Source organism: Pelodiscus sinensis, chromosome 26 (assembly GCF_052426305.1).
Source record: "Pelodiscus sinensis isolate ZL-2025 chromosome 26, ASM5242630v1, whole genome shotgun sequence".
Taxonomy (NCBI): Eukaryota; Metazoa; Chordata; order Testudines; family Trionychidae; genus Pelodiscus; species Pelodiscus sinensis.
This window is the reverse complement of record NC_143077.1, coordinates 8,031,801-8,057,720: the sequence shown is the minus strand read 5'-3', so window position 1 is coordinate 8,057,720 and position 25,920 is coordinate 8,031,801. Positions and strand designations below refer to the sequence as shown.

Below are 25,920 nucleotides of genomic sequence, written 5' to 3'. Positions count from 1 at the left end.
TGGAAAGTCTGTAGCAGAGAAAAGTGTTGATTTAGTTAGAAATTCTGTAAATAGTAATTAGGGGCAGGTATAATAATATTCACCACCTGCTTATTAATATTCATTTTATGGGAGCTAACATCACTAAATAAGGTTTTAGGAAAAGTAGTGCTAGACATGTGAATGAACATACTAAAATAGATAAAAGGATGTAATTGGTGCCACTTGGACATTGTGTTGAATGACTAAGGTATACGGGCAAGGGCAATAAAGCAGTTCCATTTACCCCATCCACTCCTGGATCGCCTGTTTCTTTTCTAACAGAAACTTTTCTGTGGTATCAGCACAGCTATCAGAAATAAGAGCAGGGACGTTAGAAGCAGCTCTAGCAACGATGGATCAGAGGGCGGATGAGACAGCAAATCAAACAGAATTTATCACCTGGCTGAAGAAATACAGGCATTTGTCCCACAAATACCATCATGTGGGTGACAAAAAACACCCACGTGCCAATGTCTTCAACCCACTTAATTCAACCTGGAGTAAATCTGACCCTCTCTTACCAACATGTCAGGAACCAAATCATTTGAACTAATGAGAACACCACTTCTGCCCACCCTCTGGACTAGGTTTGAACAGTGTTGCTGGATCCAGTACTACCAGGCATTTCATTCATAGGGGACCAATATGCTGCATGAGACAGAAGAAAAAAGACCCAGGAAGCTTCGTGTTAGTAAACACCCCACCTGTGCACTGGGCTACTTATGCTGTTAGTAGTAGCCCTCTCTGCCTTGAAGCTGTGCTCTACCCCCTAGTGGCTAAAAAGAAGCAGCTGCTTATGTCACCGAAGATGGACATCAAGGGTTGCTGGAGATAAATGGATTCATGGATCTTAAGGCCACAAGGGACCCTTCCAACCGTCTAGTCTGACCGCCTGCAGAACACAGGCCAGAGAATTTCACCTGGTGATTCCTGCATCCAGACCCTGACTTTTGGTTGAGCTTAGAGCGCATCTTTTAGAGAGCTGTCAAATCACCATTTCAACAAAGCCAGGTGCTGGAGAAGCCACCACGTGCTGGAGATGAGTTGTTCCAATGACTAATTACCCTCATGGGTAAAAACAGGCTCCTTTTACAGGCCCCACTCTGATACGATGCTTTGTGTGGCATAGGAGTCCATCTGCATGGTGGCGAGTGTTCCCTGTATGGGTGAGTGCATGCATGGCCCCCCCAGAGAGATTCAGGTGCTGCTCAGCTGATGTGCAGAGCACCCACAGCTGCCCGAAGTTGACAGCATGGCAGTGCACATTTTCACCTCTCAGTGCACATAACATTTGTTCCGCACATTAAAGTGAACATCAGTGGCGGCTCTTGCATGATTGGGCCTATACTTGGCTAGTCAGTTTGGTGATACCATACTAGTCCTCGGAGCCTTGGAAACATTAGGGAAAGGCTAGGCGATAGGCTGGGGGACCCCATTACTCATCCTTGGAGCTCTCCAGTCTTTTCTCTGGTCTGTTGCTATAATTTCAAGCATGACAATAGGTAATTCAGGGAAGTGAGTACAAAGGAGAAAGGATGAGACTCTCAGGCTATCTATACACTGGACCCCTTTTCCGGAAAAGGGATGCAGATGAGACAAGTCGGAATTGCAAATGAAGCGGGGGATTTAAATATCCCCCGCTTCATTTGCATAAACATGGCTGCCGCTTTTTTCCGGCTCGGGGCTTTGCCGGCAAAAAGTGCCAGTCTAGACGGGATCTTTCCGAAAATAAAGCCTTTTCCGAAAGATCCCTTATTTCTGATTTTAAGAAGAATGAGGGATCTTTCGGAAAAGGCTTTATTTTCCGAAAGATCCCGTCTAGACTGGCGCTTTTCTCCGGCAAAGCCCCGAGCCGGAAAAAAGCAGCAGCCATGTTCATGCAAATGAAGCGGGGGATATTTAAATCCCCGCTTCGTTTGCAATTCCGACTTGTCTCATCTGCATCCCTTTTCCGGAAAAGGGGTCCAGTGTAGACACAGTCCCACACTTTAAAGAGAATTAAATCTCATTAGCAAAGGGATTTTCAAACTGAAGCAACAAACCAATTCTTCAGTAGCAAGTGGGCTTTTATTAAAATGCTTTTTACAAAATTTGAAATGCCAAAAGAATCAGAGATGATCAAGCTTTTCCTTGGCTCTTTCGGAAAAGGAAAAGCCATCCCCCACATGGGAACACAGGGTTTATAGGCTGCATCCAAGAGCCCAGAGAGAGGCAAATAAAAATCCTTTGGTCAAGGTAAGAAAATAGAAAATCAACATCCTGGGAAGTTTAAATCCGAGGGTCCCTTCTATCCGTGGCATGGGGGTGCTCTCCCGTGCTGTGCCTGATTTAATGGGGGAGATAACCTTCCATTCTCAGAACAATGAAAGGGACCTGCCAAAAACGACAGACCGAAATTAACTGCAGCCCTGACCCTTTTCAAGTAAAAGCTCAGCTGCACTGTGTACAATCACGCTGCTTGATCTGAGAGCGTGCAGTCATTTCACCTCCAGCGCATTGGACCCGAGTGCAAGGCCCACTCAGGTCACAAGGGAACTGACTCTGGATAGTCTCGGCTCCGGGCCCTAGTAGAATTTTGTTCACGTTGAATCGAGGAATTGTCAGAATCCGACAGAGTCATCCTTGTTGTTCAGCTGAGAGCTTAGGACTGGAATAGCAGAGTGCTGCAGATCAGGTCTGAGTCCCAGTCTTAAAACTGGTGCGGACCCCAAGCTATGGATAAGGTGTGGGGGTAGGGGAGTTCCACTGTCAATGCAGGGGAGGGCTGCAGTTCAGAATGGAGATTTGTTGAGAGCACAGATTTGACCAGCAGGGGGAGCTGCTTGCCAGAGGAGCCGTAAAGTCGAGGGACCGCCCAAGACTGGGAGGCTGTAGGTGAGCACTCGGTGCCAGCAGAACGCTGCAAGGCAAGTGACTCAGTGCCCTGCTCAGGCTTCAGAGAAGCAAGTGCCTCTGCTTTTGTTACCCTTACACACAAGCCTCCTGGGAAACCACCTGCCCAACATGGAATCCAGGGAGAGCTGGTCAGCGGCAGCGCTCCCTCTAGCTTTTCCCATCCCTGAGCAGAATGAATATTGTGTGCACCGCTGTGGAGGGGACGTGCGACACATCACCTTCAGATTGGTGCATACAACAAAGTTCATGTGGCAGGGTGGGGCCAAGTGGTTCTGAGAAGGAGGGAACTCAGGGTTGGGGCAGAGGATTGGTGTGAGGGCTCCAGCTGGGGATGTGAGCTCCTGGGTGAGGCTGGGGGGGCTCATGACTAGAATAGAGGGTTGGGGTGCAGGCTCTGGGGTGGGGCTGAGGGGGCTCGGTTTGAGGAGAGGCTTGGGGTGCAGGAGGGGTTACAGGCTGTGGGTGTGGACTTTGGGATGCAGTTTAGCTCAGGCCTGGGGGGCTGGGGATCAGGCTTACCTGGGCGGCTCCCTGCTGGGGATAGCAATGAGGTGTCCCTTTTCCCTGGCTGTGGCAACTGTGTGTGCTGAGGATGGAAGGGAGGGATGCCCGTCCTGCCCCCACCAGCTTCAGGGGCTGGGGAAGAGATCTTTCTCTCCGCTGCAGCCCTGAGCCCCTGCACAGGGCTTATTGGGAAACTGCACAGCCGCTTCGGGGGAATTTAGTCAGTGGGCCAGTTTCACAGCAACAGCAGAGACTCATTCATCCTGGACAGAAGGCATTTCAAGGGGTGCCCTCACGCCAGCCCTTGCTCCTGGGGGGGACCAAATTTCCCCCTCACCCAAAAGGGCCCCTGTGCCCAAGTCTGTGACTGCAAAGAACCAAAACGCATCCAGGCCGCAATTACTCTGAGCGGCAAGTGCCGGGCAGAGCAAACCCTGCTCCTCCAGGCCCTGCTGAGCTCTGACTGCATCTCTCTCATTTTACAAGGTGTTGGGCTATTTGAACACTTCTCCTAGTCCTGGCAGTAAAGGGCTGAATGGTGTGTGAGGGGCTAGGAAAGCCTCTCTCAAAGCCGGGCTGTGTTCCCCCGCCTGTGGCAGGGGAGTCCCATTCACTGCTCACAAAGGCACTGTTCTAAAGCTGCCATGCCATAAAGATTGGCCAGTTCCCTGCCCTGCTGCAAGGCGATTGCATCTCTGCATTGCTGGCTGGCTCTGGCCAGCTCCAGCAGGACGCCCTGCAGCGCCGTAACGAGCTCCAAGTCCACTGAGCTTGGGGCAGCCTGGCCCAAGAGCCGCAAGAGGTCATCTAGCCAACGCGACCGGAGGACTGTTGGGGGCAGCCAGGGGAAGAGTGGCACGCAGCTGGCGAAGGCCTGCATCCCTAGGAACCACAGCTCACGGAGGTCAGCCCAGGCCGCCTCGTAGGCTGGGGATATGGCCACTGCTGAGCCCTGGCTGGCAAGATCTACCCGGGCAACGTGGGCCTGAGAAAGGAAGCAGATGGCAGCTTCGAAGAAGTCCTGGGCTGGGGGTGTCCCCTGGAGAGCTGAAACAAAAGGGAAATGAATTAATTCTCTGGGATGGCCATGAGTCAGCTTGCACAAGGCTTTCCTCAGCAGATTTAGGCAATACTCTGTGATACGGGAGTTCCTTCACCCACGTCTCTTTCCAGCACCCCCCACAAGCACAGCGCACGTTCTTTGCTCCACTAGGTTTGGGTTTGTTCGCTGAACACGCCTTTCTAGGGACCCCAAATGGGGCTGGTCACCCCGGTTGTGCAATCTCCCCCGATCTCAGTCCCCTCCCAGTGACGACCATAGTGCTTTGCTTTGTCAGCAGGATCACTTCTTACCGGGAGAACTGCCAAGGATCCTGGCCATCATCAAGCCCAGAGTGGCAACGTTGGCTGCTAGCACAAGACGATCCTTCTGGAGCAGCAGAGCAGGGAGAGATTTCAGCAGCACGTCCATCAGGGAGGAAAAGCACTTGTCTCGCCTGGAGAGACAACCAACCCAGAGAGACATGCACTGAGTCGAGTGAGAAGCACCCAGAGGTGCGAGGCTTCATGCAAGGCAGGGAAGCGACACTGTGACAGTGTGAAAATCCCAACCCTCAGCCCTGGAGTCCTAGAGAAACCGGATGCTTTTTTACAGTAAAGTTAGTGTCATAAAAGACTCCGGAGGGTGGTAAAATCTCTAATTCTTTTCTCAGTCATGCCCCAAATAAATCACACTCCTGTTACAGATCAAAAGGAAATTTTTCTCCAACGTGGCACTACACTGCTTCGGAGCTCTTTCAGCCTCCAGCGCTCTGATCACTCTGTCAGTGCGGTGTAAGGGAGAACGGGCTCTGGCTTGTTCCCGCAGGCTGGTCTGCAGGGCTAACACGAGGCCACGCCTGTTTGTCTCAGCAGAGGCAGCTGACTTGATTCAGACATGTGGGGAGCAGAAACCGAGGTAATGAGACGCCCTTTTGGAACAGCTCTGCACATCCAGAAGGGCTGGATTCAACTCAAAGCACTGAGCAGTGTAGCCCCTGAGCAGCCTACAAGAAATCTTCACTTGGCCAACATGCCTCCAGCCTGCCCAGAGGGTGTCTAGGCCGAGGGGAAGTTCAGTGCTATGACACAGGCAGTGGTGGCCTCTGCTGATCCTGCCAATGGGCAGCTAAGTAGTGATACATGCTGGGACCCGCCAAACTCATCTCTCATAGCGCTTTCTAACTGACGCTCTTAAAACAAGCGCATTCCTGCGGCTCCGGGTTTGTTACCTGACCAACTCTGGGGCGGTCACCACGAGGTTAAGGAAAATTCCACAGGAGGTTTGCAGACTGATTTCGGTGCTGTCCGGAAGAGCAGCGGCGTGGGGGTCCGAGGCCAACAATTCCCACTGGTGCAGGAAATATTGACACAGCAGTGCTGGGGCCCCCACTGAAATAAGGATTTCCCGAGGGCCGTCCTCTGCTGTCAAATGGCACAAGCCCGGTAGCAGGAATCTGGAAAGGCACAGGGTTGGAAATACAATGAAGGAAATGCAGTTAGCTGGGCACTGGCTGGCTTTTCAATCTGTTAGAAACAAAACAAGCGGGTGGGAACGACACTGAAGAAAGAATGGGATGTAGGAACTGCCAGACTGGATCAACCCACAGGCTTTCTAGCAGGGTTGTTAAAAAGTGGGTAATTGGGTAACTACGTAAACACTGAAAATGTCAGCGGTTACACGTACCTGCAGTGCAGGGTGGCAGTCAGTTCCCGGGCAGCCAGCTGCCACCCCGCACTGCTGCCTCTGATACAGCAGCATCACCTCTGATACAGAGTCAGCAGTGTGGGGTGGCAGCCAGCTCCCCAGGAGCAGGGTAGGAGCCCGAATGTAACTGTGAATGGAAACAGATAAGCCCAAGTTAACTGTTTAAACGGTTATTCATTGAGCGGTTACACGGTTACATCCCTACTATCTAGTCCAGTCTGCAGGCTCCAATAGGAGGTGTCAGAATAACGTGCAAGAAACCCCACAGCAGAGAGATGTGGGAAATCTGCTCCCAGGAAGGTCTCGCTCTAATTCCTAATAGCTATAGTTTAAGTTCCATAACCCTTTGCTGCATTAACCATTACAACTCTGGCTAGTCTCGATATCGGACTAAACATCCAGTCCCTCCTGGAACCTTACAAAGGGTGTTCCAACTGCCTCTTGAGCAGCAAATGAGAAATCTGTTGAACAACAGCCAAGCTAGAAGCCTGGTGCTGTGTGTGCTGCTGTCCAGGAGACCAGGGTTCAATTCCCTGTCCTGGTCCCAAGCATCAGAGACTGGCTTGAAGTACCGTCGAGTTCAAAGCATCCTGCCAGAACACAGCAGAAGGTTCCTACCCCCTGTGCTATTTGAGCTCCAAGTGCTGGGATCACGCTGGGAGCAATATCCAGCTGCACAAGTCTTACAGGTGAAAGAGTGCGGTTAACAAGGGGGAAAAACACGAAATCTGATTGGCCACCTATGCAGTGAGCAAGAAGACACGTGAAGTAAATGCCTGGTACGTGTAGAACAATAGGAATGCTACTTCCCACTAGGGATGTAAAATCCTGATGAATCAATTAACCGGTTAACTGACTAGGTAGGATCTCACCCCCCTCCAGCCCACATTGGGGCTGCTACCGCCAGCCTGCTCCACAGTCCCATGTGCTGGGGCTGGCGGTGCCATGGGAAGGGGCTGCTCCGGGGTAACTGGTTAACCATTACCCAGTAAGCATTACCTGGTAAGAGTGATGCTTACCGGGTAACAGTTAACCGGTTACCCATTCCCATCCCTACTTCCCACTGAATGCAATCAGCCCCCGGGACTCTATGCTGCAGGAAGGGACAAAGTCAAATATTGTGCAGGACTCCTAAAAACATGAATGATGATCGACAGCAGTTCTGCTAAGACAAGATTCTGCTCTCGTGCTCCAAGGCACTGGCTGTTGCCCTAGATCGCAAGAAGGGATTTTTCTAGCTACTCTATGCAGAACTGCACCAATACATAGCAATGTTATGGAGTTTTTCCTTCTTCTGAGGCACCAGCTGTGGGCTGCTGCTGGAAGCAGGATTCAGACTGGCTGGTCCCATTGTCCAATGGGATGTACATTTCTGTGCCAAGATGCAGAAGTAACTCCAGCAGCAGCATACCTATGTCTATCCTGCGTTTGAGAGACTCACCTCAGAGCGTCTCTGGGCCACAGGGAGCCCTGAGGACTGCTCAGTTCTGCTGCATGCTGGGATAGGCTCCTGGCTTTGTCCTCCTCTTGGAAAAGCGTCTTTGCGTAATGAATGAGGAAAGGCAGGAGGTCGCAGATTTCCTGCTTGAGAGACGAGGTCTCTTCAGCCAGCCAGGCACTCAGGATTCGAACAGAGGCAAATATGAAAGGATCCCTCAGCTTCTGTTCTCCCACCTGTCCATGGAACAGAACAGGCATGAGATGATGCAGCAGAGAACTCCGAGAGCATAGGCTTTTTACCATTCAGTCCTCCTATGAAGTGAGGGAAAAAGGCAGAAACCCCTGATGGCCCTTCTACTCGGTGCTGAGCAGTTAGTAAAGGACAGAAAAACACAACAGGAAAAGCTGGGCTCTCGTGCCAGTGAGAGAAACTCGTTTGAATTGGGGCATACTTCCTGTCAGCATTAACTTCCGACACTCCCCTGAACGCTAGTGAACTGAGCCACCTCGCTTGTGGCTATACAGGAAATGAAAATACTGGTCCAAGTCCTGCTGTATTCAGTCTTGGCCCAGAGCTGAGACAGCATTGCTACATGAATGGACATGGGACAGGTTTACAACCGCCTGGGATTTCTGACACTACCAAGCATTACTTCCCATCTCTGGTTGTTCTCTAGAGAGCAACTGCCAAATAGACTCTCTCTCTTTCCAGGAAAGACAGTGTCACCAACATGAAGCAAATCACAGTGATCACAGTTCTGGTCTCATGACCGGCCAGATCTGAAAACACTTTGAGAAGATCACGAGAGAGGTTCTGGAATCAGGGAGAACTGTTCCAAGCATCTGGGTGATGGGAAGAGGGAGCAAGAATGAGCACGTGGGTGTGGGGAGTGTGTCTGGGGAGATAGTTTTTTAAAATCACATGGACAAAAACAAACACATCGAAGCCAAAGGAAACTCTCCCCGACTTCCACGGACCTATGTGCATTTGGGATCTCCCACGGCTCAGCAACAGAGAGCTTTCCCCATGATTGCCCCCACTCCGAGGCAGGCATCACATTGGGGAAAGGGAAGGGACTATTCCCAGTCATCGCTTTACCTGTCTCAGGTAGTGTATCACAGCCCCAAATGCCTCCTCCATGATCCTCACTAGTTGCAGTTTCTGTGCCTCCCTCAGCCGTGGTTTCTCTTCTCTCATGCACTCCAGGATCCCCAGCTCAATCAGACTGTAACAGGCTGTTACCACCTCTTGCTTCTCGTCCACGTCTGCCGGGTCCAGCTCCTCCAGAGACAGACGGACCTCCACACAAGCCAGGTTCACCAGCAGGGCCAGGAACTTGCTCCCGGCCCTTTCTGCCGGGATCCATTCTGAGCCACAGGCCTGCGTGAGGCAGGCAGCAAGCTTCAGTGCGGGGTCACGCTGGGACTGGCTCAGTTTGCTGCTCAGAATGCTAACCAGGCCTCTGTAAAGGTTGCAGAGGGACGCAGAACTTTGTTGGTTCCGGGTAAGCAGCAACGACGGAGACACAAAGTGAGGCAGAACATCACACAGCTGGAACTTGGTCATGTCTTCAGCTCGGTGGAACTCCTCACTGAGCCTGCTCAGTACAGCCATGAGGTCAGGGGTGGCTCTTTGCCAGCACTTTGTCTCTGCTATGGCCAGAAGCCCTACGAGCAGCTCAAGGGCACGGTCACAACCATAACTGCGATTCAGGTAGGCCTGGCACAGAGCTGACACGGTTCCCTGGGACACCAACTCTTTGGGGCCCCTGGGAGTGGCCAGAACAGCACCCAGACACTGGTAAACGTCATCGATCATGGAGCTCCTGGACCCATCGTCTGGATCAGATGGGGAAGCCAGAATGTTGTTGAAGGTTGGGATTTTGTTAAGGATCTGGGAATGGCCAGCTAACTCCGGATCAGTGCAGAAACATGCTAGCAGGGTGAGGCCAAGCGCTTGGAACACGTGCTCCGGACAGCCAGCTGGGGGCTCCCTGGAAGCAAGAAGCCGGTTTGGGAATGTGAATCCAACTGCGTCGAAGATCCGACGCCGGGTTCTTGAGTCGATGTCTCCAGCTTTGACTGCTTTGGTCACCTACAAGACAACCATGGATTAGTAAGCAGCACAAGCATATGGGCAGCAGCCTTGCTAGAGGCTCTTTAGAGGAACTCATTCATTTATACAGCAAAGTAGACCCCCAACCACCCAGCTGCCCCCACATCTGCATAGCATCCTGGGCACCTGGACAAAAAACCAGCTGTTAACACTCACAGCATCTTCCAGTTGAGCATCTCAGAGTGTTCTGCTATCAGATTAACTCTCTCATCCCCCCCATGGAGACCAGTTTAACGCCCATTTTACAAACAGGCAAGTCAGGGCACAGAGATGTGAAGGAACTTGCCCAAAGTCTCACAGCATGTCAATGGCAGGACTGAAAATAGAACCCAGGACTCCTGACTCTGATCTGCACTAACAATTCTCCATGCAGGGAGGTCTAACCGACAGTGGCTGTTACTAGGTTTGCTTCTGATGTGGCTGCACTCGATGGATACTTACCAAGAGTAGGGCTGCAAATTGTTCACTGTCATGTTTTGCATCTCTGAGCACAATGAGGCACCGCTCCAGCGTTGCGCTCCTCGCATTTTCACTGGCCTCAGCAGCTCCTGAATGAGAAGCCATGATGCCACATGCACCTGTGAACACAGAAAGGCACCGCTTACTAAACAAGCAAACACTGGGATGGGGTGGGAGGCTGCTAGTCACTCTCCATGGCGGAACCAGGTATGATGGAGAGATGCTCTAATTGAGAAGAAAAAAGAAGAAGAGGGGAATGTGGCAGAGATGTTTAAAATCACTGAAAACTACTCAGAGCCCCATCATCATTCTGCACCATAATCAGAGGATGGGGATCAAATTAATCATAAGATCTAAAAGAAAAGGAAAATGTTCCTTTCCATGGCACACAGTCAACCCGTGGAATTCTCACTGCAGACTGTCAGCATGTCAAATACAGTGGCTGGATTTTAAAAGGACCTGGGTTATTTTATGGCTCATAATAAAATCTGTAGTCATGTAAACTACCATAAAGGTAATCAAATATGAGGCTTCAGGGCATAAGCTGATGGCTGTAGGAGTCTGGAAGGAATCGGTAGTATGGTAAAATTGGCCAGGTGTGTTATACATGTTGCTTTGTATGTTTGTTTAAAGCATCATGGGACTAATTTGGACTATATGGTCTATTCCGATGTGCCAGGCCTCCAGAACTATCTATCTAGTACTTTCATTAGTACTAGAAAAAGAAAAGAGAAAAAAAACATTGCAGCTCACCATTTAAATAGAGAAGGAATTATTAAAAACCAATTCAAACTAAGGGATGCCAAATTTTGCTCATTTAGAGCTAAATTTATTTCGGTCTTAAATTGTAGGGTAGTGCCTTTCTCGAATGCGTATTCCATGCAGGCTGCTTGCAGCTCTCTTTTGTTTGGATAATTACATAGCAGAAAGCTTCCTTAATTATGGCTACGTATTCATGTGGCTGGGCTCAAGAATCGGTCATCAGCATTTCCATTACAAACCACAGTTTCGGAGAAGTTTATTACTCAACTATAAAAAATTGTTCCAAGCTCGAACGTGGTACAGTATGTCCAAATCCAGACATGAAAAAAGCTTTTAAATGACATTTGGTTTAAGCTCTTGAGGCTATTTTCAAGTTACAGAATCCCTAGACAAACAGAAAACAAGAGTATGGACATTTTGTATGTGTGCTTCTACTGCTCAACAACACACTTTATTTTTTCCTCAAGGATATTTTGTAGAGTTGGATTCTTTTTAGCATTTAACTTCAAAATAGCCACAATATTTGAGAGATGAACTCTGTGATTGTACATTAGTACAATTTTTAGCATTAGGGATGCTAACGTGTTTAATTACATAAATGTGTAACCACTGAAAATTTCAGCCATTACAGGCAGTCCCCGGGTTACATGGATCTGACTTACATCGGATCCCTACTTACAAACGGAGTGAGGCAACCCCGCACTAGCTGCTTCCCCCCAGCAGACCAGGGAGACGCGAAGCTAGCGCCCCCCCCAGCAGACCAAGGAGATGCGGAGCGGCTTTTCTCAGCAGACACCTCAGCTTGAGAATAAAGGACTGAGGGAAGTGAGGTGTGGGAGAATAAAACTGAGCTCTGGAGAAATGTTTGGCTAGAGTTTCCCCTACAATATGTACCAGTTCCGACTTACATACAAATTCAACTTAAGAACAAACCTTCAGTCCCTATCTTGTACGTAACCTGGGGACTGCCTGTATATGGTTACATGTGGGGGCAATAGGCTTCCTGGGAGCCAGTGGGTGCATACCAGGAGACTGTGTGTAACCATGAAAGTTAACTGATGTCTCCAGGCTCATTACACTTCCATATTTCCACTCTACACAAAGCTTTTTTAAATAACTACCTGGCCTTATAATGCCACAACATATAAATACAGCACATACTAACATGAATGTGTACTTGCATATTACAGGTGGGACTATTGAGTCATAAATCTGCCTATTAGGCTAACGGCATGCCTACACTAGGAAATTATTTTGACGTAACTAAATTTAAAATAACAACGCCCAAAATAACTATTTTGAAATAAGCTTCTTCTCTGAGGAAAGCAGGAGTATAGATTTCAAAATAACAAGCCTGTTATTTCAAAATAACGGGATAGGTAGTGTGGACATTCCATTTATTATTTTGAAATAAGGGGGGTTATTTAGAAATAACTCCCTAGTATAGATCAGGACTAAATGAAAGAGTCCTGAAACTACCTATTACAGCCTGTGGATGGGTAAGAGTGTGCTTGCTTTAGCAATTACATTTCCAGAGCTCCATTCCTTCTGGAGCAATGTACCTCACTGTATAAAACACTCACCACACAGAATACACATTTCATCCACCACACAGATTCAGTCACCTCTAGAGTGGACAGCATGCAGGGATGCTACATAACTGTTTCACAATAGAAGAATCCAAACCAAAGAGCTGCTATAGTTTGAGACCATAAAGCAATTATCTGTGTTGAAATTTGTCCAGCTCTAAGGATCTTAATAAGCACAAGCAGCCTGGTCCTCTCCTTCATATCCTCCCAGAACGCTGGTGCTACCAGCAGAAGAGAGTCCCTAGCCTCATCCTGCAGCAAAGGCACTGCCTATGACTATCATACACCAACACGGTGTCCTGCAACCCCTGGACCTCCAGTCCCCTGTAAACCTAGGCATCAATCATGACCCACAAGTTTGCATTGCCATGTGGCAACATTTTCCAGGGCCCTGTTAGTAGGGTTCTAGGAGACACTTGCCCTGTTAAGAGTGGGGCGTACGCCCCCCTCACAAATTTGAGGGTGAGCAGAAACAGTGACCAAGCTGGACTATGGTGGCCAACCTGTCCTGAAGCAGCAGCCACTATAGTGGCTACTGGTATAAGGAACTAGCCACAATCAACCGGCCAAATAGCCACATGTGGCTAGCGTGTTGGACACTATGGGTAAGCTCCTGCCCTTGGGGACGCTCTGTCCCCTCCCCCCACCCCGCCCTCGGGAACACAGGCCCCCATCCCCCACCCCGAGGTTACCCCCCCCCCTCAACTCGCTTACAAGCCATAACCCCCATAGCCTGGGGCAACCCCTCCTCCATTGCCCTCCACGGAAGCTGGCCACTTGGCACCCCCCAAGGGAGGGGCTCACATAGAGGCTCCCTCCACCACCACCCCAAGATCCCCCTCATGCCACAGGAGCCTGAACACGCTGCCCACACATGACCCGCCGCCGCCCCCAGGGCCTTCACCTCGCAACCTTCAGCCTCTGCCTCCAGCCAGTGAGCACGCCCCGTGCTCCAGCTCCAGCCAATCGCGTGCCGGATTGTTAGGGGGCGGGTGGTGCGGCCGCCGCCATTGAGGATGTGGGCAGTGTCCGGCTGGAGTTCTTCCCTGCTGCTCGCCTCAGGCAGGACGAGCCCGCTAGGCGCTTCCCTACCCGGGCAGCTCCTGCTGGGCTCAGGCGCCGGCAGATAGAGGAAAACCACGGGCTCCGCCGCAGAAGCCGAGCCGACTTCCGCTTCCGGGTGGCTGTGGCGGGTTGCGTTTCCGGGTTAGAGGTGAGCGGGGACCGCCCCCTTACATTTCCCCCGCTGCCGCTGCTGAGGGAAGCTTCCGCTCGGACCCTGCTCGCGCCCGCGGCTCCTCATGGAAGCGGGCGAGGAGGCGGCGCGGCCCCCCGGCGAGCCCCCCCTGCCCTGCGGGGAGCAGCGCGGGTGAGGGCGCGGGGGCCGGGCCCGAGTCTGGGGCGGCCCCGGGGGGCTCTCCTGGCCGCCGGGTCCCGCGTGTCACCGCCTGGAGCAGCGAGCTGGGCTCTGACCGGGCCCCGCCGCAAGAGCAGCGCCTGGAGCTCCCCGGTCATGTGCCCGTGGTAGGTGCCTGTTCGCCGCGGCCTGGGTGCTCGGCGCTGCGCACACCCCGGGGCCGGGAGTTCCGCAGGTTGCCAGGCGGCGGCTGCGCCCCGGCCTGGGAGCGTTTCGGTTGGGAGGTGGCAGGGGGCGACAGCCTGGCTTGGTAACCTCCGGGCGTGTTGGGATCCCAGGCAGCGGCTGAGCCGCTTGGCCTCAGCCTGTTGTGCTGGCCACGGGGCTTGGTTGCCAGTCTCATCCCCGGAGGCTTTTTTTAGTCCCCGCTCGGCGACATAAAAGGGCTCCAGGGATGTTCCTGAGCGAGTAACTCTCTGCTGGACTCATCATATCGCTGCCAATGGTTGGAGTCTCTGACGGGGTCGTCGCGTTTGTCGGTGTCCGCAGAAACAAGGAGTCCTGTGGCACCTTAACAACTAACAGGCTTACTTGGGCATTGGACAAACTGGGGGGTTTGCCCGCAAAAGCTTATGCCCAAATAAATGTTCGTCTTTCCGGTGTCTCAGGATTCCTCTTGTGTCCATGGATCAGATCCCTGTCAGACTTTCAGTTGAGTCCCCCCTTTTTTTATTCCAGAAAATTACTTTTCCCCTGTACAAAACAAACTGGTCTTCGAGTTTCTAAGCAAAAGAAATGCTGTCAAGAGCTGCAAGCAGGAGAGGGGAACCTAGCGCAAATGTCTTTTTTGGTTCCATTCTCAGTTTGCTGTGTAGTTTGGGGGAGGGGAAGCACTGCAGATGAGAGAAATTCAGGTTTACTTTGAAAAGTGTTTTATTTAATGTCTCTCTTATTTTATTTTGGATAGTTACCTTACTGTTCCCAAATTGCAAATGATTGTGTAGTAGAAAGAAAAGAAATTGAGAACTATAGTAATGAGGTAAAGACTTTATCAGATAACAGTAGATACTGGAGATATTTTCATTATTAAAACTTGGTATCTATGTGTACTAGTGTGACTGCCCATACAAAACTTTCCTTGTGAGCCACCTTTTGGAAAGGGTTTTGCTTTATTTTATGCTCCTCTTTCACCTGTTATGGGTAGGTAGAAGTTACAAACTCTTTGAAACATAATATGTATGCAAGGCAATGTATATGATTACAAGACAAACGTGTTTTACAAAGTCATATACTCAGTGGGTTTACTAGTTTGTCTGAGCTGCAAGTTTATGAAAAAATAGCTCTGATTACTCAAACTGAACGTCTCATTTCACAGCTGTTAAGATGCTGATCAAACAGAGTTTATCGCTGTGTACACGAACAGACTTTTGCGTAGCTGGACAGACCGGATTATGATAAATCTTCATTGATCTAAAAACATTTCAAGTAAACATTGTGGGATGATTCACGTAGACAGCTGCAGCAGCAGAAATTGAAATTTTTATTTTTTGGGGTGCTTTCAATATACAGGACAGAAATGTTGCAAGCTTTCTATTGGTTAAATATTCTTTTATTCCCTTCTACTCCCTTTTCTCATTAGTTACCCTGTGAAATTTTCTTGTTGTCATAAACTGTTGGCATCAATAAGATTTATCTAATGTCTGTATTCTTGTCTGCTGCCATTGGTCAAAATTCTTTTCCTAGTTCTATGGAAGTTTCCTTAGGAATAAACTGATACTCAGTGACGAAAATGCTGCTGAATCTCATGAGAGAAGCGTGAGGTGGCTCACAGACACAAACTACATGAGCATCACAATGCCCACATTCTGCCTTGTAAGGTAGATATTTGATATTGTAGATTGTTAACTTTTCAAGTCATTTACATTTCAGATATATCCGCTAGAGCCTTCCATTAACTGGACTTAGGTAACTTATGATGTTATAAGAAGACTTGAGTGACAGATTTCCTCAGAGCTAGTTAATGTTACATCTGGACTCTTATTCTCAGGGTACGTCTGGGCTACATGCCTCTTTGGAAAGAGGCTTTCGAAAAAGCTTCTTTCGAAAAAGAGCATCTAGACAGCAGCCAGTATTTTCGAAAGAGAGCTGCATTTTCTAAAGAGAGCACCTGGGCAGCCTAGATGCTCTCTTTCGAAAAAGCACTGTTTGCATTCAATAACACCATTTTTCAAAAGAGCACTTTCAAAAAAAGGCGTTATTCCTTGTAAAATGAGGTTTTCCGCGGTCAAAAAAACTGCCGCCTTCTTTAGATTTAATTTCAAAAGAACATGACAGCAGTCTAAACGCAGGTGAAGTTTTTCGAAAAAAGGCCTTTTCTTAAACCCTGTAGTCTAGACACACCCTCAGTCTGAGAATGAGGGTAGCCAGGGAACAGAGAGGAACCGGGTCAAACTCCAGTTACAACTTGTTTTTTGTTTTTGAATGCACCCTCATTCTTGGCACACATGAAAACTGGAAACTCAAAGATTAAGCTTCTGGTTTGACCAGTAGTATCATCCTCTTGTGTCCTTAGAAACAAACTGTGTAACAAGATAGGCTTTTAATTGGTCTCTTATCAATGCTGCTTAACTTTTGTCTGTCTTTGTTTCTGACTGGTACCAGCCAGTACAAATAACCAAGTGATGACATTTTGTGCTGCCTTCCTAGCAGATGTGCTGGGCTTATTGGTATTTGTTTTATCGAAGCAGAGCTGGCTGAATGTCAGCTGCATGTTGCAGATTGGAAAAGGAAGTTTCCAGAGTGCTCATACAGAATCAAATGGATTATAATGATGCTATTGGGGATTTTGCTTTTGATGCTTCAGAGATGCAAGTGGTAGTGTCTAGAGAGATTGTGAGAGTAAACCAAATTTCTTACAGTACAAACACAAAAAGGCTACTGTTGTTTTTATTTGATATCTCTCATAATCTTGGTAATTACTTCTCTGCAGTTGGTCTGAGTCATGGTAGATAAGATTGAATGCTCCATTTTCCCTAACTCCTCCAGTTCTTTCCCCTTGTCAGCTTCATGAAGAACTACATATAAATTATTTGGTTCATAATTTCTCTTGTGTGTTTCTAGAGCCCTGGTTCTGCCCACGAAGGCCATGGAGAAGAGGCTGGAAGCGAAGTTCAGCATTAGCTTCTGGATTTTATCAGGACATTGCCTGGGAAGTCTGCACCTGTTCTATACATGTGCCTGCCTCTGTGCCCTCTCTTCATCTACAGGTGACTCTTCAAGTCTTTTTTTCAGCTATTTCTGTGCCTCAGTCTAGATTCAGCTCCTTGATTAATTTAAAATGGATCAAGAATAAGGACACTGAAATTTGTTAATTGGCAGCCAGACATCCTAGCTAGTGAAATAGCCCGCCCTCCCCCCACCCCAATCCACATGCAAGTACCTGGGAGGAAGGGGGGTTACAGCGTGTCTCCATAGCAACGTATGCCTCTAAACTGGTAGAAAGGTAGACCAAGTAACACAATTTGTAGTAATGATGATTTTACTAACTCTTTCTGCAGCACCACCTTACTACTCTAAGGGTTTATCTATTCTTAAATGCTACAGTGGCACAGCTGAGGTAGTCCATCTTCTTGGAATAAGGGATGTAATTGTGTAGTCTATTAACCGATTATCTGATAAGCAAAGCAAAAGCTTATAGGTTAATGCTATAGACTACATGCATTTCCTCTCCACCCCCACACCCCCAGTACATTTTTTAGCAGGCTAACCAGGAGCCTGGCTTTGTCCTGGCTTGTGACGGGTCCGGGATCTACTCCTGCTGTGGCTCTGCATTTAAAGTGTATTAGGCACTGGGTGGGCAGGCAACCTGGTTTACACCGGGTCCAGGAACTCAGAACCCTCTAGACAGAGGCTACTGCCATTCTGCACTGCTGCTTCTGTATCAGATACAGCAGCACGGGGCAACAGGCAACTGGTCCATGAGGGGAGCTGGTTTTTAAATTGACTCCCCATACGGACTAGTTCTCACCTGGCACCTCACGCTGCTCCTTGGGAGTGAGGCCAGGAACTCATTGGCTGCCTGCCCCTCCCATAGGGACTATAGAATAGTTGACTAATGGATAAGAATTCATGAGGTTACTCAACTATTCAGTTAACCAATATTTAACATCCCTACTCAGAATGCAGTAGCTAGGTTAATGGGAAGAATTATTCCATTGACCTAGCGCTATCTACATGGGGACTTAACAGCTCTGCTCTGGGGGAGTGGGTTTCTCACTCTCCTGATCAACATAGTTAAGACAAGCTAATTTTCTTGTATACCTGGCTTAAGATGACAGTGCTGCTGACCTGAGAATCTTTTAAATAAGATAGTAGCTATCTCTCAGTAGCTCCAGAAAACAATAGTCTTTTCTCCACCTAGTTCATATACATCTGTATGTCTGTTTTGCTTGGAGAAGTTTCCAGAGAGTCTTCTCACAGTTCAGAGGGGTAGCCGTGTTAGTCTGGATCTGCAAAAGCAACAAGGAGTCCTGTGGCACCTTATAGCTGGCCGAACAGATGTATTGGATGAAGTGGGTCTTTGCCCACGAAAGCTTATGCTCCGATACATCTGTTCGTCTATAAGGTGCCACAGGACTCCTTGTCATTCTCACAGTTAAGAATCTTTTCCGAAAGAGAGGAGAGTGGATTACAATATTGTCTCATGCTCAGTTTTTGAACCATTATAACCCACAGTACCCTTTCTGTAGTCTTGCCACTTATTCCTATTTTGTTGTTGTGCCTTTGATTTTTTTTTTCTTTCCTAGCTGAAGTAGTTTGCACTTAATCTTTATTGAATTTCAGTTTGTTGATTTTGGACCAGATTGTAGTTTGTCAAGGTCATTTGCATTTAATCCTGTCCTCCAAAGTACTAGAACCCCCTCTCAATGTCATGTCATCTGTAAATTTTATAGGCATACTTTCCATTCCATTATCAAGGCTCTAATAAAAATATTGAACAGTACCTGACTTAGGACTCATCCCTGGGGAACCCCATTAGATTATGCCCTCCTAGTTTGATAGTAAATCATTGATAATTTTTCTTTGAGTATGATATTTCATTCAGTTGTGCATCAATCTTATAGTAATTTTATCTAGACCATATTTCACTATTCTGCCTATGAGAATGTCATGTGAGATTGTGTCAAATCAGGATTTGTCATATCCACAGCTTACCCCTTATCAACTAGTCCAGTAACCCTGTCAAAGGAGGAAATTTGGTTGGTTTGACATTACTTGTGCTTGACAAAACCATGCTGGTTATTCCTTGTAACCCTATTATACTTTGTTTACAAATTGGTTAATAGTTCGTTCTAATATCTCTTCATGTGTGATTAAAAGTTTTTTGTTCATATTTCTTGTTCAGACAGCAGCTTCCTAATACCCTTAACAAGGATACTATCAAGTGACTGATTCTTATCTGCTTCGTTTTAACTACCCAATCTTCAGATACTTACTGATTCTCTCTAGCTCTCTGTCTCCCACCCCCCTTCCTTTTTTTCCCCTCCCCACTTCCCTTCCCTTCTCCTATTTATTTTCGGTCTGCACATCCTAAACTCATAACTCCGGTCATCTGAAGAAGTGGGCTGTGCCCATGAAAGCTCATGATACCATCTACATGTTTTGTTTAGTTTATACAGTGCTACCAGACCATTTGTTGTTGTGTTTTTTTTTTTTAAATGAAAATTAAATTAGCTACTGGGTGCAGGATTTTTCATTTGGTAGGGGTTTTTTTTTTATTGTGTTTAAGATTAATCTTTGGTATTTCCAGATCAAAGCATTTTGTTGTGTTTCAGGCCTTATCATCACTAGGTATAAGCTGTGTTTTTACCCGGTTAACTAACAAGGTAAAGACACTGGGGGGGAAAAAGCAGTTTTTACACAAGCTGTCAGATCCGCTGTCAGATCCAGGTGAATCATAGATGCCCCTTTTGTTTTCTTACACCTGCTAATGTGTAAAAACCACAAACTGCCTTGTCTCACTAGGATTTTGCCATTTATTAGTTCCACATAAGAATTTTTTCCTTGTGTGGGGGTACGCTCTTTTTCCTTGTGTGGGATACTTAGCTTCTATTATGTCTTAATTTCAACGTCTACCTTGATATTTGCTAAGTGGTAGGTTTGATTAAGCTGATGAACTGTAAGTGTCATTAATCTCATGGTCAGAACTGAAAGATCTGTTAAATCCATGTTTTTTAGCTGAGAATTCCAATCTTTCTGTATTCTGTTGACTTTTATCAGATCTCTTGCTTGGTTCCTGTAGACTGATTTCCCTGTTAGAAATGGCCTCTTTTTAATAGTTTCAAAACCTAAAGCTGTTGATTCTGTATTGGTGTGACTGAGGCCAGCTCTACTCTGGGCATTTATTTTAAACTTATTTGTATTAGTTCAATTTTCTAAAGAATGAGTCCACACTACCAACCTCGTTTCATTGACTTTAAGGCAGTGGTTCTCAACTAATTTCAGTCCATGGACCACCAGGCCAATCAAAAAATTTTCGTGGACCACCTCCAGCACATGTATCACAGGACGAACAACACAGCAACCGCTCAGTATGATGGTGGCAGCTACACTGACGCTCAGAGCCTCAGACGGAAGTTACTGGCAACACAACGGGGTTGCATCCTAGGTGACGCTATGGATGACACTGCATGCTTGTGAACATGGCGTAAAACAGCCTAACGGTGGTGCCTGCTCACGCCGTGTGACTTTGGACAGTGTTCCTGTGGACCACCAAAAATGTCACCATGGACCACCAGTTGAGAACCACAGCTTTAAGGGGTGTTAAAGTTGATTTCTATACTCCTGCTTTCACGAGGAGTAACACTAAATTTGAACTTGTATGGTTGACTTTACGTTGATATTCTTGACCTCCAGAAGGTGTCCCATAGAACTCTGCGGTGAACATCTGGCCAGGACTTTCAGCTCAGCTGCTTTCCAGGTGAACAGGAAGAGCCCTGGGAAAAACTGAATTTCATTTTCTGTGTAGCCAGCATGGCGAGCAGACCTCAGAGCAGGCAGCATGCCTGACCAGCACGTCTGACTATGAATCCCAGGCTTGCAGACAAGCACCAAGCTTGGAGTATGCAGGAGATCCTGGTCCTCATTGCTGTGTGGAGAGAGGAATCTCTTCTCGCAGACATATAAACCAGTGAAAGAAATACAGGTACCTATGCCAAAACAGCATGGACATTGAGGAGAGAGAATATACCGGGGCGCCCAGTGATTCCAAGTGAAAATAAAGGAGCTGAGGCAGTCACACCAAAAGACAAAGGAGGCAAATGGATAATGTGAATCATTGCTGCAGACATGCCACTTCTATGAGCATCTGCATGTGATCCTTGGGGGCGACTTGACCTGCTTCCCTAACAAGCCCATGGATTCCTCACAAGATGCTCCTCAGACAGTAGTGTGGAGGACAGCATGGATGAGGAAGAAGAGGGAAATGGTCAACAAGCAAGCAGGGGAACCAATGTCACTGACAGCCAGGACCTTTTTATAACCTTAGAGATAATCCCCTCCTCTCAGGACATTTCACAGTTGGGCACTGATCCTGGGGAGGGCACTTCTGGTGAGTTCACATTTTTAATCTTGCCAAAAATGGTTTAAGGCAATCAAGCATGATCTGTGGTGGCCAATGTGTCTATACAGCAGGGGTTCCAGGAACAGCATGTCTGGAGACAGAGCAGGAATCCTCCCTGCACATCTCCATAAAGCTCTCAGAGAGGAACGCTTTACTCCTTCTTGCAAGGCTTTTGGAGAAGCCTGCCCTATTCAGTCCTCCATGATAGGACCTCTTTCCTCACCAAGCCAGCAGTAAGTGGTCTGGCATCATTGCAACACAAAGCATTGCAGCCTAAGGTTCAGGTTTCTGGCTACACTGTCAGCATCTGCTCCTTATCATTCTGTGTGATTGGACAAAGGCTGAGAGCTCGCATGGCAGTCTGGATGAAGCAGGGGAAGCTATTGGCTGATATCTGTGCAGTAAACCTCCGTTTGTCTTCTCCAAAGAAGCATGGCTTGAGCCCTGCTCTACCATCACATCCAGATTCCCTCCCTGCCCATCCACTCCTGTGGGAAAGGAAAGTTGAATTCTCCTGGCAAATGGGAGATGCGTAACATGTGGTCATTGCATGAACCACTGCCCTACTGCCACACCCAGACCCCCCTCCCTCTTGCAGGCACGTGCCCCCGCCTGTCCCTTACCAGGCCTGCCACTAACCTGAGTCCAACTGCTCCCCTAAGAACTCTGAATTATACTTGCTACATAACGACCACTAAAAAGCATAACTGTGGCCTTGTACACAGCACCTCCCTATTATCTGTAGACACACAACAGAGTAAAAACTAATTTGTTAAAATAAAAGGAAAGTCTATCTCCTGTAAAGTCTATTCTTTCATTATAGTGGGAATAGCAGTGAGCCTGCTGTGCACATCCCCAGCCCCACCCACTGCCCATGTGGTAAAACTCTGCAGGCAAATACAGACTAGGTATAACTTGTTCAAGGAGCAAATGCAATCTGCCCACTTAGACAGGGACCACTTAAGCAAGTGGAGGAATACACTACTGGAGAAGATGCATGCAGAGCATGAAGCTAGGCGAGCGTACAGGGAACTGGGAGTTAGGAACCTGGAGAAAGACTTGTCATCCATGGCAGGTGTGATAAACTCTGACAGCTTTCCGGAATGCCTACAGGAACCCCTTCCAGCCCTGGTGGACCAACATTCCCTCCTCACCAAGTTTCCTAGCCTTCTCTCCCAGGGGACCTGGAATGCTGGGTGTTCTCGAGGTGGAGTCAAGGGTAGCCTCCCACTCAACCCACACGGATATATCACAAAGTCAAAGTCTGTCCTCCTTGCAACTGTGATCACCATCTCTTCCCCCCACCCCCCCAAAGTTCCCAACCCAGAGTCCTTTGCTGTCCCTGCTGTCATCCCTAAATAAAAACGCATGATTTCTGAGCAACAATCTCTTTATTGCTTCTGTTTGAAGGGATGAGGGGAGTTTTACAGGCAAACACACTGAATGCAGGGGTACCTCATTGAGAGCAACATGCTTGAATCTCAAAACTGGTCATTCATAAAACTATCTTTTCAGAGCCTTTCTGCTTTTCATTGCCTCTTGTGCTCTCCTTATTGCCCTGCTGGCTGCTCAAACCCCCTGCTATGCACTGTGTCTCAGCTCCCTCCCTACCCCACCCTACCAGATAGCTTTCCCACTTACTCTCACAAGTATTACTGAGCACAGAGCAAGCAGAGAATGTTGTTTGCTGAGGCCTACCTTAGTAGACTGCAGAACTTTCCCTTTAAATACCCTAAAGCACGTTCTGTCACCATTCTGCACTTGAACAGCCTATAGTTGAACTGCTCCTTTTTGCAGTCCAGCTACCCATGTACAGCTTCATGAGCCACGGGGAGCAAGGGATAGGCTAGGTCCCTAAAGATCACAATTGGCATTTCAATGTCTTAGTATTTTTTTGCTCTGGAAAAAAAAGTTCAGCTTGCCAAAGAGGCAGGAGTTCCTAAATGTGCACATGTCATGCACCTTTCCCAACCATCCCACGCTGATGTAGATGAAACAGCCCTTGTTATCTACTATAGCTTGCAGCACCATTGAGAAGTACTCCTTGTGGTTTATGTATCTCCTTGGCAAGTTAGGGAGCCCCAACATGGCAAAGCCCTCCACTATGTCCTCCACTTTTTCCAGAGTCACTGTCCACTGTAGCAGAAAGGTATTGATTGCCGTGGTTCCTTGGATCACAACAGTGCTTGTGTAGATTTCCCTACTCCAAGTTGATTCCTAGCTGTCATAGCAGTTTCCCTGTGCTTTTCCACTGTCCAAGCAGCTCTCATTCTGGTATTCCTGCACTTCAGGGGGTGGGAAAGTACAGGCAGTCCCTGGGTTACATGGATCCGACTTACAGCGGATCCCTACTTACAAACAGGGTGAGGCAACCCCGCACTAGCTGCTTCCCCCCAGCAGACCAGGGAGACGCGAAGCAAGCGCCCCCCCGCCCCCCAGCAGACCAGGGAGACGCGGAGCGGCTTTTCTCAGCGGACACCTCAGCTTGAGAATAAAGGACTGAGGGAAGTGAGGTGTGGGAGAATAAAACTGAGCTCTGGAGAAATGTTTGGCTAGAGTTTCCCCTACAATATGTACTAGTTCCGACTTACATACAAATTCAACTTAAGAACAAACCTACAGTCCCTATCTTGTACGTAACCCGGGGACTGCCTGTAACTCTCAAACTTCTATGAAAGTGGCCTTATGCATGCAAAAGTTTTGTAGCCACTGCTGATTGCACCCATAGCCACATTGCTATGCAGTCCCACCAGTCTGTGCTTGTCTCACAGCACCAGAACGGGCATTCCGTTGTGTTCAGAGGATCGATTGTTGGTGGCATTTATCAATCACTCAGCTCAAGTGCTTCGCAGAAGAATATATTTGTAGCCTTCCAAGATTCTTCCTCATTGCAGCAGACTGCGGATATTCTCTGGACATACCCCATCATTAAGCACACCCTGGTTAATATCATTATGCTAATACTTTGATGCTCAATGTGATCCATGATGTGTTCCATGCTTATGCTGCTATGGAGTCTGCGTGGATGACCAAGGGAAAAGAGGGTGCAAAAAAACACTTTGCCCTTGCTCTCAAGGAGGGAGGAAAGGAGCATTAGAAGATGTTGATGATATGTACCAGAAGCACCCACTGCACAGTTTTGATCCCAGCATGCACTCGGAGCATAAGTCAAAATGCAAAGGGGTGCAGGTACTGTGGGATAGCTACCCACAGTGCATTGCTCTGAGTCAACAGAAGCCACCCTATTGAGGACACGCTACTTCAAACTACATAGAATTCTTGCACGTCATGGGGACATGAACCTTTGACTTTACAAAATCAGGTGCTAAAAATTGACCTTAATAAATTTGACCTTATCTCTCAGTGTGGATATGGCTTGAGCTTTGGGCAAGGAACATTTAAGGAGTCAGTAAGAGTGTTTCTACGTGGGATAACTTTACCAGTATAAGCTAAGTTGTGAATTTAAACTGACAGGTATACCACTATAACCTTGCTAGCCGTGACACTCTTTTTGAGGCACAAAAGTGTATTTTTGTAGGTTTGGTGTACACACTTTGGAAGTAAGCTAAATCAAACAATCCCACACTTATACCCAAATGAGCGTTCAGCCAACAAGTTGCTGGCATAGCTATACTGCTATAGATGGCAAACTTTTTCCATATATACAGCTTCAAATCACTAATCTGAATTTTGGCATAAAAAAGTAAATCTGAGTGTTGATTATCTAAATATCCTCACAGACTTAGTGGCAGTGGCCCCGAAAAAAATCTCAGTTAACTATTATCTGGTTTTAATAAAATAAGTACTAGTACCTAAAACAATTAAGAAGTTCAACATATTCATAAATGATCTGGAGAATTGGGTGAACAGTGAGGTGGCAAAATTTGCATGATACTAAACTGATCAAGATAGTTAAGACCAAAGCAGATTAAGAATAGCTACAAGAGGATCTCACGAAACTAGGTAACTGGGCAACAAAATGGCAAATGAATTTTAATGTTGATAAATGCAAGGTAATGCATGTTGGAAAACACGATCTCAACTATATGTATAAAATGAAGGGGACTAAATTAACTATTCCCACTCAAGAGAAATCTTGGAGTTACTGTGGATAGTTCTCTGAAAATATCCACTCAGTGTGCAATAGCAGTCAAAAAAGCAAATAATGTTAGGAATCGTTAAAAAGGGGATATAGAATAAGACAGCGAATATCTTATTGCCTCTGTATAAATCCATGGTATGCCCACATCTTGAATACTGCGTGCAGATGTGGTCGCCTTGTCTCAAAAAGATATGTTGGCATTGAAAAAAGCCCAGAAATGGGCAACAGAAATGATTAGGCATCTGCAATGGCTTCCTTGTAAGGAGAGAGAAATAAAACTAGGACTTTTCAGCTAGATACATTCATAG

At 47.5% G+C, this 25,920-nt stretch overlaps 2 protein-coding genes across 7 annotated transcripts in view; one reads left to right on the top strand and one right to left on the bottom strand.

Annotated features, from left to right (window-relative positions):
* Window positions 1-2,066: 2,066 nt before the first annotated feature.
* NCDN (neurochondrin) lies at window positions 2,067-13,730 on the bottom strand. Of its 3 annotated transcripts, none has more exons than XM_075908832.2 (7): window positions 13,625-13,730; window positions 10,164-10,300; window positions 8,706-9,701; window positions 7,608-7,840; window positions 5,691-5,915; window positions 4,774-4,916; window positions 2,067-4,467 (listed from the first exon to the last, which is right to left on the bottom strand). In XM_075908832.2, the coding sequence occupies exons 2-7, from the start codon at window positions 10,284-10,286 to the stop codon at window positions 4,031-4,033; spliced, it is 2,157 nt and encodes a 718-aa protein (XP_075764947.2). In that variant the 5' UTR covers window positions 10,287-10,300; window positions 13,625-13,730; the 3' UTR covers window positions 2,067-4,030. The 3 variants fall into 3 exon arrangements, with proteins under 3 accessions (XP_075764947.2, XP_075764948.2, XP_075764946.2); XM_075908833.2 differs by having other exon boundaries at window positions 13,445-13,712; XM_075908831.2 differs by having other exon boundaries at window positions 13,437-13,711.
* An 88-nt stretch (window positions 13,731-13,818) lies between these two features.
* The window catches only part of KIAA0319L (KIAA0319 like), a 68,264-nt gene continuing 56,162 nt past the window's right edge, over window positions 13,819-25,920 (top strand). For 2 of the 4 annotated variants that reach the window (XM_075908829.2, XM_075908827.2), the window contains exons 1-3: window positions 13,826-14,056; window positions 15,633-15,766; window positions 17,010-17,155. In XM_075908829.2, the coding sequence (XP_075764944.2) occupies window positions 15,732-15,766; window positions 17,010-17,155 (181 nt within the window). In that variant the 5' untranslated portion in view covers window positions 13,826-14,056; window positions 15,633-15,731. Of the gene's footprint in view, window positions 14,057-15,632; window positions 15,767-17,009; window positions 17,156-25,920 lie in introns of all 4 variants that reach the window. The other 2 variants (XM_089773485.1, XM_075908828.2) reach the window with 2 other exon arrangements.

Excerpts from the sequence above, each read along its gene's own strand:
- NCDN (XM_075908832.2), bottom strand. The coding sequence starts at position 10,286 with ATGGCTTCTCATTCAGGAGCTGCTGAGGCCAGTGAAAATGCGAGGAGC. Across the intron at positions 7,841-8,705 it reads TGATACACTACCTGAGACAG|GTGGGAGAACAGAAGCTGAG; the intron begins GTAAAGCGATGA and ends TTCCATGGACAG. Across the intron at positions 5,916-7,607 it reads TGGCCCAGAGACGCTCTGAG|ATTCCTGCTACCGGGCTTGT; the intron begins GTGAGTCTCTCA and ends GTGCCTTTCCAG.